This window comes from Protomyctophum bolini, assembly GCF_963924005.1.
Source record: "Protomyctophum bolini genome assembly, chromosome: 5".
Lineage (NCBI taxonomy): Eukaryota > Metazoa > Chordata > Actinopteri > Myctophiformes > Myctophidae > Protomyctophum > Protomyctophum bolini.
Genome location: NC_137866.1, coordinates 22,031,984 through 22,043,877, shown reverse-complemented (window position 1 = coordinate 22,043,877; position 11,894 = coordinate 22,031,984). Strand labels below are relative to the sequence as shown.

At 40.8% G+C, this 11,894-nt stretch overlaps 1 protein-coding gene across 1 annotated transcript; it reads right to left on the bottom strand.

Moving 5' to 3' along the window:
* Positions 1 to 589: 589 nt before the first annotated feature.
* gsdf (gonadal somatic cell derived factor) lies at positions 590 to 3,544 on the bottom strand (the record flags this gene model as incomplete). The annotated part of the gene is made up of 5 exons (XM_080762825.1): positions 590 to 739; positions 1,534 to 1,673; positions 1,816 to 1,899; positions 2,037 to 2,191; positions 3,420 to 3,544. 5 exons carry the CDS (start codon positions 3,542 to 3,544, stop codon positions 590 to 592), a joined length of 654 nt encoding a protein of 217 aa, XP_080618951.1.
* Positions 3,545 to 11,894: the final 8,350 nt, after the last annotated feature.

Sequence of the window (11,894 nt, the reverse complement as noted above, 5' to 3'; positions counted from 1 at the left end):
AAAAGCATTAAAAAAACAGCAAAATATAATTTCCCTCAAAAGTTAAATGACTGCCCTATGCCTAAGTCAGACTGGGTCAGAATTATGATGAAATTTGGCCTTCCGTACAATGTGGAAGTTCTAGGAAGCTGAGAGGAATGGTTGAATTTGGCTTTGGACAACCACACATTTTTGGTCTGTTTGGTGTTTTATTGCCTTGTCATTTCCTAACCATGTAGGGTGGGGAAATGTGGCTGCCTGAAATAGCTCTATGCAGTCTGCACACATTATTCCGTTAAACCTATCTTCATATAATTGGTAGGCTACACACTAATGCTCATTATAATATGGTACAATGTATTTTATTTTCATATTATCGATCTTCAAGGAAATAACATAAAATGTGATGACACAAGAACAAACACAAGAGCGCTAGTGAGAGGAAAATAAGTGCATGCATTGTTTTCCTCAATATTGTACAGCATTTTGGATCTTGTTTTTTCTGTTGCAACATTAAAATGCTAAGATGTTAAACAACATGGTGCACTAGTGTGAAAAACAAATGCCTGCCAAGGAGTTAACAGACATGCACAGGACCTTAAAACCAGCCTTAGTCTTCGGTGGGCAGCTGGGCGTTGTCTGAGACACAGCCACATGTACGGGTGAGCTGCACAGAGGAGATGACTACGGTGCCTCCTTCTTCCATGTACAGGACAGGCATCATTGCTTGGGAGATGGACTGGCAGCATGGCATCTGGGCCTGAGAGAGAGAGGGGGGGGGGTGAAACATGAGTGAGGTGTTATAATGATAATAGGATAGGATAGGGTCTACGCATGTATAAAGTGAATGCAGATCGAGTGGCAAAGTGAATTTAATGTTGTTTAAAGTCATTTAATGCAATCAAATAGGACCTTTCTGTTTGGATGTATGGGATGTATGTCAAGGCCAGGAAGTATTGTTTATTGCCACTCTGTAGATATTCCCACATGAACTTCCGGGTATGATGATGATGTCATGCGCATAACCTCTATTAGTCTCATATCAGCTCAACTAGTAAGGTTTTGGTGTTGATGATCACAGAGCATGTTTTTCATATCTAGACCCTAATCTAGATTTTTGTCAATTTGGCTCATGAAATCAAACAAAAAGATTAAAACCAGTGTCATTTTAAAATATATGGCAGACTTAACTTTGGTGGCTAACAGGATATTGTGTTGACCACATTACATTATAGCAACATCCCTGGTTTAATTCTGGCTGGAACTGGTGTTGCATTATCTTTCCATGTATAACTCTATGGTCCTATAGCTTCCTACTGCCTATTATGCTCAGTTTCTAAATTGAACACATTTATATCAACTCCACTAGTGAGTGCACAGGGCTTGTTGGTTTTCCAGTTTGCAGGCGTAAGGAGTAGCATAGCGGCCTCTAGGGACCACTTTTGGGACTTGTCTTGTAATGTCTAAACATATTAAAAATGTAAACCCCAACTGATTTGTCATGGGAAATGCATTAATTTTGCACAACAGAATGTTGTCTTGTTTATACTGTACTTGTGAAGAGTTGTCCTTGGTATTAGGAGGAGTGTGTGATGGACAGCGCAGGTTGTTTGGTTCCAGCAGAGGGTTGCAGGATGCACACTGGACAAGGGTGAAGCTCTCAGGAAAGATCACCCAGTTGTCCCAGCCCAGATCTGTTAGGAAGATATAACATCACATACTGAAATTACTTATTTGCAAACAAGTACATACACACACACACACACACACACACACACACACACACACACACACACACACACACACACACACACACACACACACACAGTTTCATACCTTTCAGGGAGATCTGTGAAGACATCTGACAGCACTTAAATCCAGGGCTATGGCCAGTACCCGGTGTCACAGTTAAGTCAGAGCCTGCAAAAACATTAAATGTAACGTTCATGTCAAGTTTTTACACTTTTTCAAATACTTTTAATTAATAATAATAATAATAATTAATTATTCATTATAATTTGCACTGTTGTTTTGTCTGTGCTGCATATCTGTATTACCTATCCCATTCCGGGTTTGTGGAGTCATGGCATTGAAAGTGGACTTCCATTGGTCTCTGACACTGTCCAGCCACCCAGCAGGCAGACGTGGCTCAGTCTGCAGGTTGAGAGCATCCAGGAGATCCTTCTTTATGGACTGCAATGGCTCCTGGCACCTGCAGATGGCCAGCGTCAATGATAGCATTACATTACAGCATTATTTGGTATCATGACCATCTTTCTTTTGTTTAAAGGCGTGAAGTTTAATCTTGTTGCTGAACCATATCAACCATATCAACCTCTGATATGAAGGTGTGAAAATAATAAAATATAGTGGATGGTTGATGAATAAATACATATTCACCACTGTATGTCATTGCACCCTTAGTTGCACTGAATGTGCAGTGCATTGTATTTGTCAATAAGCACATATTTGCATGTACAGTAGGCCTATAAAAGTAATAACAACTACATGCCATGTATGTGTCAAGTGACATCTTGTAAAACTTGTCTGATAGAAACAAGTTTTCTCAACATGCTCCAACAAGCGCTGGAATCAGTTCTGTAGAATCTTGTGGAGTGACTGATTATGCTGTTAATTGTTGTGTGTACCAGCATGTTAAAGCCTGTGTGAGTTCTCTTTAGTTCACTCTGCTCCAAAATCTGCATTTGTACCATAAAGGCCTCAGCAAGCATATACCATATCAACAATGAACTTATACTATGTTATACTCTTGTTTATTTAATCATTATTTTGTTGTAATAGAAGTGTCCACAGTGTCCTGGAAGCAGTTTTTGGTGTTGACATGCCTTTTGATTTTAAAACCATGTATCTTGCAGATCTGGAAGTACTTCAATTTGCAAAGCAGGATCAGTATCTACTGGTGGCATCCAAAAAAGCCTTAACAAAAAAGTGGCTTACAAATGTTATACCAACAATAAATGAATGGATTGATTTCATCTATAGTATATTTATTATGGAGAGAATTACATTCAGCTTTAGAGGTCAAGTTGAAGAGGTCAAGTTGAAGTTGAAAAAAAAATGAAAAAAAAAGATTGGTCACCAACCTTTAAAAACCAGGTCACTCTGGTCCTGTATTAGCCTGGTTAATAAACCAGACAGAATCAGCCGTTGTCCTGTATCACAGCTATTCTCAAAAATCTCCCTTTGTACCTCAAAAAGGCTCATACTATTCATGAATAACTCATAATATTCATGAATGAATCCAATATATCTTTTAATAATAAATCAATAAATAATAATAAATCAGCGACGGTAATCATGTAAACATTGGTCTCAGCTGTATATTTCCATGTAGACAAGGAAAGGACATTATAAACCTCTCACAGAAAATATATTACTTTGACTCAAAGTTTTAGAGACAATGTGTATATAATACTAACCTGTTGTTCCTGGCAACATGAGGTACAGTGGATGTTGCAGTTTCTCTTTCAGAAGTGTTCAGGACAAATGTCATCACCAGTGAAGAGCCGAGGAGGGCCGTCATGACAAAGACTGTGATGGACATGTTGAATCTACAAAACAACTAATTTCAATACAGATGTATGGATGGCTACAGAGGTTGGTTCGTCCGTCCTGGTTGGAGGAGAAGATAGGAATGGCCGCAGGTTGCTGTAGAGCCTGGGAACCTGCCTTTTTATCTTAGTTTGGCCTTGAGATATTTAACATTGTTGCCTTGTCCACCCAGTTGTGTGAAACGGAGGATGTTCTATACAAGAGAGAGACAGAGAGAAGTCAAGAGCAAAGAATGCTAGGCAATAAAATAAACAAATGACAGACGTGTGTGGCCATACACACTATGAAAACATAATTAGTTCTATACCACGTTTATTTAAATCCCCAAACCCAGACTAACAGAACAAACCATCTCTTTCTAAAGAGCAAAAATCTGATGTTTAAGCAAGGGATATGCAAACCGTAAATCTCTGTTCAGTTAACCAAAAATAGTCACTTCCAATTAAATTAAATTATATTGTATTTCTATCAGCCCATCAGAGGAACTGACTACTGTTGGAGCCACAAGCTCTGCAGTCATTTCCTGTGAGCGTAGGGTACTGGCTCCCCATGCACATCTAAAGTGTTGATATGACATAAAAGACACGTATCAACACTGATAAAGAAGAGAATAATATTGGTCCGTACTTGTCATTCAAGGACTGGGGGAGGACAAGAAAACCAAGCAATACTGAGGATCGCAATTGATGGAAAATACTTTTCTGGGATGGTTGCCTTTGTGTTGGTTGTATACTATTATATATACACACATATAGGCCTACCTCATTATGTTATTTGTATTTGATAATAAGCAGAACGAAAACACATCGCATGGGACCTATCCTCGGTTATGTAGCCTATCCCAAGGTCATCGGGGTGTCGGGTCTCACGAACAACACCCAGCAAGCCAAATTACGTCATGATAACGTTATGATGACGTCCTCCAGTGACTCCGGTGACTTTCAGGACTAGGCCAGATCACAGCCCATTATGGTGGATGATCTTTACGTAATTTCCAGTCCACGTCTTCACCAGATTAAATAATATAGCTTATTTTGGGCCAGATCTGACTAGTTATATGACTTAAGTTTATCCGGCCTCGATCAGACTCTCTCTGATTCATCCAGGGACGTCCGTCAGAGGATACATTTTAAGTTGGTTGAAATCAGGTGATATTCTGGGCCAGATCTGACCAGTCTTGGTTTCCCTTGATCTGGCCACAATCAAGACCTCACTAATTCGTCAAGGTCTTGACCGTGCTTCCTGGGCATACCCCTCACTCCACCCCGACTTACGTCCCAGTAGCTACCCTCGATCAGACCCACTAAGACAAGGGCCACACAATCCGGTGAATTACTCCGGAACTACTCTGCCCGGGACTGGGAGGCACCATTCTGGCGTGTGGAAGGACTAGGCTCTATATGGGTTTGACTCCTGTCTCACCAGGTCCACTTCTGCTCTCACCAGGTCCAGGACCTGTGCGTTGCACCAGACTCCCAGCACCGGACACTTCAGTCAGTAGTGGTGGATTCTTGAGCCGCAAAGGTTCTGCAGGCTACCTGGGTAACATTGGTGCTGCAGGCTCTGCTTGCGGCTCGAATGGCCCTCCTAAAGGCCTCACCGAAGGTTTTTTGGGCGTCCTTCTCACGGAGGATGCAGGCTGGGGCGCCAACTCATAGCCTGCCTACTGCTAATAAGGAAACAACTAAAGAAAATCACTGCATTACAGTATGTCTTGAAATAAAGCCATCACGTTGTTTTGCTCCAGTGTCCTAACCTATAATTTATTATCGTGTGGCTGGAATGCTTGGTTCAACACCAACACACACACACACACACACACACACACACACACACACACACACACACACACACACACACACACACACACACACACACACACACATAATCATTGTGGAATGTATGGCCATAAATGATTAAAGTCCTTGAATGTCGGACATCTCCCACAGCTACTCCCCATCGTAACAGTGGGAGTCAACCTGGCACCTGTTTTTGGTTGAGATCAAGGAATTATACAAAGACGCTTTTATGCTCGAAGGTCTGTGGAAAGATAAATAATGTGCATCCTTGATTCCCTCACTACTGCAGGTGTTGTAGACAAGTTGTTTGTTGGCATGCATTTTACCATTTCAATTAAAAAAATGAAGCAGGACTTTGTTATAACTCATGTCAAGAATAACAACATGTATCTGAAATCCAGAAGACGCTCACATTAGAAATTAATAGGCCCCATGGATCTTTTGCCAGCAAAATATTTTTGTATTGAATACATTCAATTCATCCTGGCTACCCAGGATTTATTGCGTTGCCAGACTGTTGCCTCTCGCAATTTTCAAACGCTTCCGTCATACATCTATATGACCATCTGTATAGCATTCAGAGATTGTGAATAGTTGTCTGGCGTTGTCTTTAACACAGCCGGGGTCAAGAGTCGAACCAGTGATCACCAGATGGCCAATGTATTCTGCATAATTATGATGAGAAGTGTACCGTGAGATTTGTGTTTGACCTTTTGGTGGCCTTCGCCACAAAACGTTTGAGAAGCACTGTGCTACAGTATTAATAAAGTATACTTTATTATTATATACTAAAAGCACAGACAGTGAAATGAGACGAGAGACACTGAAATTAGAAAACATGATAGAGTAACTTTGGCTGCCAGAAATATGTTTCTGTCATTATTTTGTTTTATTTCACATTATATTGGGAAAGGTAATTTGGAATTGCGTCACGTCCGGTGCCATGTCCTTATTTGGTGTTGAACCAGCGATGGCTCACAACATTGTTTGTCAAGCCTCCGTGTAGACGGAAGGACATGAATTGTTTGAGAGAAGCGTGTCATTAACCAAGGTTTGTTTGTTTGTTTCTGAACCAATGTTTTACGTTCTTTGTCAACATTTAAGGTGTCTTGTTTGATTTGTATATGAGTTTAATTGATGCGATTTGTTTTTGTTACAGTTTGACGTTTGTTGTTGTTCATATGGGTTTCCTGTCATTCCATTCCCTTCATTCCCCTTATGCAGCCAGTGAGGTAAATCCATGTGTTCATGTATGCATTATATTGTCATGTTCGTTATGTTTATGTGCTTAAGTTTGTTCATGTACTGATCGTTGTTTATTCATTGTGTGTTCATCAGTTTTGACGTTGGTCTATTGAGAGAGTGAGAGCTCAATAAAATCATCAGTAAACAGAAACGACTGACTCGTTCATGGAGGGAGTGACACATACTTCATAAACAGAAGGTGAGGAAAGGTGTGTTGTGTGTGTGTGTGTGTGTGTGTGTGTGTGTGTGTGTGTGTGTGTGTGTGTGTGTGTGTGTGTACGTAAATAAGATGTCCAAAGTCCCAGCACTAGAGTGGTGTGCTATAAATACCCCATAAAACTATAATTATACAGACGAGACACCAGTGACACCACATACTGTAATACAGGAACAGGCACTCAGATGGCAGTGGTAAAGTAGCTGCTCACCACCAGCGTGATCTAGTATGAGAGTAGCCTCAGAAACCCAAGACGTTTTATTTCCTGGAAGAAAAAAGAAAAGTATGAGAGTGACGAGACGACACTGCGTTGACTCCCATTGTCATAATGGAATGGGGAAGTGCTCATTCTATCCCAACGGGGCTTTGACTTATGAATGGGGCGCGTGAAGTTACACTGTTTGGAACTATAGCCCCATAGCACCCATATAGAGTTATATTTGCGGCGAGATCATCGCGACTCTCTTCTTCTCTGCTCACCACCATGGAGGTCATGGGTTCAAATCCATCATGGTGCATCGGGCTTTTGAGCGCTGTCTAAAACACACACAAACACAAAAAACACAAAAAGTCCCTTCATTGTTCGGGGGAGGCGGTTGAGGAGGGTGATGATGATCATTTGCACGGTTGGGGAGGGTGATAATTGGCACTGCACATAATCCCACGGGCTGGGATATAGCACCTGTCAGCAGGGAGTGTTGGGACGGGAGCCCGAGGAGCGGGATGAAGGTTCCTCCCGGGGGAGGCTCCTCACTGGTAGGTGAGTCAGTGTAGGCATACAGCAGCCGCTGTGACAACACAGAAATGTGTGTGTGTGTGTGTGTGTGTGTGTGTGTGTGTGTGTGTGGGGGGGGGGGGGGGGGTAAACGGTAAAGAAAATGGGTAAACGGCTAAAATATCTACATTTTTTTTTGCAGGTGCTCAAATCTTTAGTTTAAAAATGATTGTCAAATGTTGGTGTTACATATTACGATAATCTATTCTGTTTATGATCATCTGTTCTGCTGTGCTTAAATAACTGATGTCAGACATATATATTTAATTGAATGAATAACATTGAAAGTAGTATTTTTATGTTTTATTAGCAGATGTATTTCCAGAATTTCCCTCCAGTGATGAAATAAATAAGAGGGGTTATCATAACTATTTCCACACTGTTGAGGTAAAAGAGTAGGCCTACAAGAGTTTCAAGTTTCTTTAGTGCCAACTGCTATCTGCCATTTTAGCCAGTAGATGGCGCCTAAACACAGAAAACGACTCCCTGACAGAGGTAAAGCGGGCAGGACGTTCCATGTCAAAGCGCGCTCTCTCTGGTCAGTTCTGGTTCTGGTCAGTGGTCAGTAGTGGTCAGCGTCAGTCTCCGCAGAGATGTTGGAGCAGTGCTTCTACATCAGCGGTTTGATGTCAAGGACCCGGACCCCTTAATTAATATGTAGCCTATTTAGCCAATTGTTAATAATAATAATAATAATTGTATGGATGCATTTCCTGAATGGGAGTCTATCAAAATTCAAAATCCACTTATTGTCATAATGGTTCATTCTTTGTATTTGTATATTCAGTATATATTGTATATTCAATCTTTTTATTTACAATAGTGTTACAATAGTGTAATAATAATAATAATTATTATTATTATTATTATTATTTTGTTACATTTAAATAATGCTGATATCAGAAGATGTCAGATGCATAGTCAGCAACGACTTTTTTTTTCTCTACACACTTTGTTTCAGGGGGAAAGTAGGACAAGAGAAGCTGCAGGCTTGATCAGCCCCGGCCCCCCCAATCACATCACATATGACTCTCTCTCACGCACGAGCACGCACGCACACACACACACACACACACACACACACACACACACACACACACACACACACACACACACATGCACACACACGCACAAACACAATTAAAATTAATGTGAAGATCAAGTTAGCATACATAAATCTGTTGAACCATATGAACCTCATAACCTCAATGGCAGTTATCATGTTCACAGTGAACACATGTAAGAGATTATTTAAAGCATTTCTTGGTCTGCGGGTGCTAGACAGTCCCACTGACTGTATGTGGTGCTATAAAAGCCTTACATCACCTTTTAATCACTTGTTTGTTTTATTTGCTGACTCCCTATGAGTGGATTTGAATGTAATCTGGCATTGCGGAATATCTAATTAAATATTATTTATTTGACCAGTGACGGGATGGCTCACGTGCTTCGTCCTTCCATGTGCTGTTTGTCTTACTGTGATTCTTTTTCCTCCACAGACAAAATCCAACACATTACGCTTCCAATAGTAGGCTATATGACTTGTGGATGTGGAATGTTAAGCAAGAAGTATAACACCAAAATGGTCAAAACAGCAGATCTGAGAGAGGGTTGCCACTTGATGGTGGAAGTCGAGTATCTGATGAAGGCATGCCAGCCTCCTCTTGGGTATGGCTGGACTAGATACTGAGAGAGGCTGCCGTTGCTAGGCAATGGGCTCAGCGCCGAGAGAAGCATAGGGGAATTGTAGGGAATGAACAACATGGGAGAAGCTTTCCATTTGTTTTCTTTGATAGAGTGATGTCCCACTTCCCCACCTTACACCTTGTATTTGGCCACTGTCCATCCCACACCACCTCACATCATGGTAATAGCATGTGGCAGTGAGAGGCGAGGCATATAAGCTTCATATTTGTTCTGATATATGGCAATTTACCACGACACATGGTGTCCCTATTTTGGACACATTTTTCTAATTTTCTAAATCTTCCCCCCCCCCCCCCACCACATTTTTAATCAAAGCATTGTGATTTTCACTATTTTAATTTGGGCTTAACCTAAAGTTGTGTGGTTCAGAATATAATATACTTACAAAAGATTGCTTGTGTTTGCAAGGTTATATTTGGTAGAAATACATAGTAATCATGAATTGAATTACGGTATGTTCTGATGTTGTCCCCCAAAAATGACCACCCTGAATTTGTAATCTTATTTTATGGTCATTCTATCAAGGATTGAATAATATTGTCTCCCCCTCCCCCTTCAAGTATAGTGTGCAACTGTGCATATACTGCACTGTTCACTTTACCACCAGCCACTTGTGTAACTGCTCTATATGGATTACTGATTTACAGTCTGTATTTGTTTCATTTTGTGTTTCATCTTATTTTATTACTATGAAGACATCCCGCCCCCCCCGGGCCCCACAGACAGAGATTTGATGCATCGATCCTTCACAGACCCGTTGGATTTAAATTCCTCAAGTCGATCAATTCCTCATGTATAAATCATCAGACTTTTTAGGACATTGGATAATCATAGAGATACTATATCCCTGCAACATACATCATAACAGAAGCTCTAATTGTGTTCTTGCTTTTACTGAAATGTCCAATGTTTTGGTTTCTGTAAATATATATTTTTTCCTCTATATTGTGAATCAACCCTCGTATCCCTGTGACTCTTTGACATTCGCTGAAGTCCTTCACAATGGTTTAGTTTATACTTTGCTCTTAGCCCATGCATTTTTTATTTAAAAAAATATCATTTGTTTCCTTTCTGGCTGCTCTGTCTCTGACCCCGTATTCACCTTATCCACTATATTGGAAATAAGATTCCCTTACAGTAATTGCTTAGCCAGTTCTTTGAGTGCTTAGAGACTTTGTCCAAGATGACAGGCTTTTGAGTTTTGACTTGACCGTGACTCCTTAAGCAATATGGCTTACCCTAACATGATTACTACACAATAGAACCAAGGTCAAAACGTTTAATGACTTATCACTCCTAAGAGGAAAGTCTGTTTGTTAATACTTCCTCTGAAACTGACAGTTTCATCATGGTTACACAAATTAATGCTTGTCGTCACTTGTGGGCCAGCAGTGGGGTGGAGCAGAGCAGCCACTCGGTCCTACTCACACAGTCACCACTAGTGAGGATAGTGAGAATCCTGTGAAATTGCGAGATAAAAATACTTAAATCAATACTAAGCCTGAGAATTATCGCAATGGGAATCCACATGCATGATTACCGTAGTAGGCTACCCCAACTGCAGATACCCACCTCACTACACTGGTAATGGCTTGTCAAGACCTTGCACCTGCAGTCAAAAGGAATAATGTTACAAGCAGTGTGCTCAGTAGCATTCCTCTCACTCCGTCTGGCTGCTGACAGACCAACAAGGGGGAGACTGGGATACGAGGAGAGTGGGGAACAAAAGTAGGTCACCATCCAAGAGACCCACACGTCTCTACCAGTGGTTCGGTGCTTATGTCTGCCATCAGAGAGACTTTCACGGAAGCCAAAATTGAAGTTGACAGCCCTTCCAACCTTCACACCCACAATTTGAATGCATGAAAGCCTCATCCCTACTTCTGATGGATGCCATGCAGTGAATGCGGCAAGAGACAGGTCATGAGCAGGCCATGGCCATCACTTACAGTATATCATATAGCAGAGCCTTCTCAGGAATGCACAGATGTTGTATGATCTGAGGTGATCGCTTATTGTTACATGCCACTGATGAACCGCTTCAGAAAGGTCAACGATTGCCTTAACAAAACAAATTAAAGCTGATAAAGTGATCTTTTGACCTTATTATCTCTATTGACATTTAACTACCAAAAATGTAATGCATGCATACCCCCCATGAGAATATTGCCAAAATAATCCTAGACCCCATGTATGATGCTCATCTCATGCAGTTATATAATACATACTATAATAATACATAAACTATAATACAAATACATTTACCAATTGAGCATAATTGATGGTAGGTACGAGGTAATGTAGGTGGACCCCTGGTTGTCAAACAATATATTTTCACACTGTTTAACCACTTTCAACCTGGTGTGACGTCCTTCATTTGAGTATGTCATTAATATTATTATAAGGTAGGGACATTTTGAAAGAATACAAAAGGCAAAAACAGATCTGCTTGTAGATGTTGCTTTGTGACGCGCTGTAGATTGCCTATATAATATTTCCGCTATAAAATGCATTCATGAAGGACTACATTCCAGCCCTTCTCTCAGGTTGCTCCCAAGTTTCTCCACCAGTGTTCACTTCTAGGCAGCTCTGCAAACTG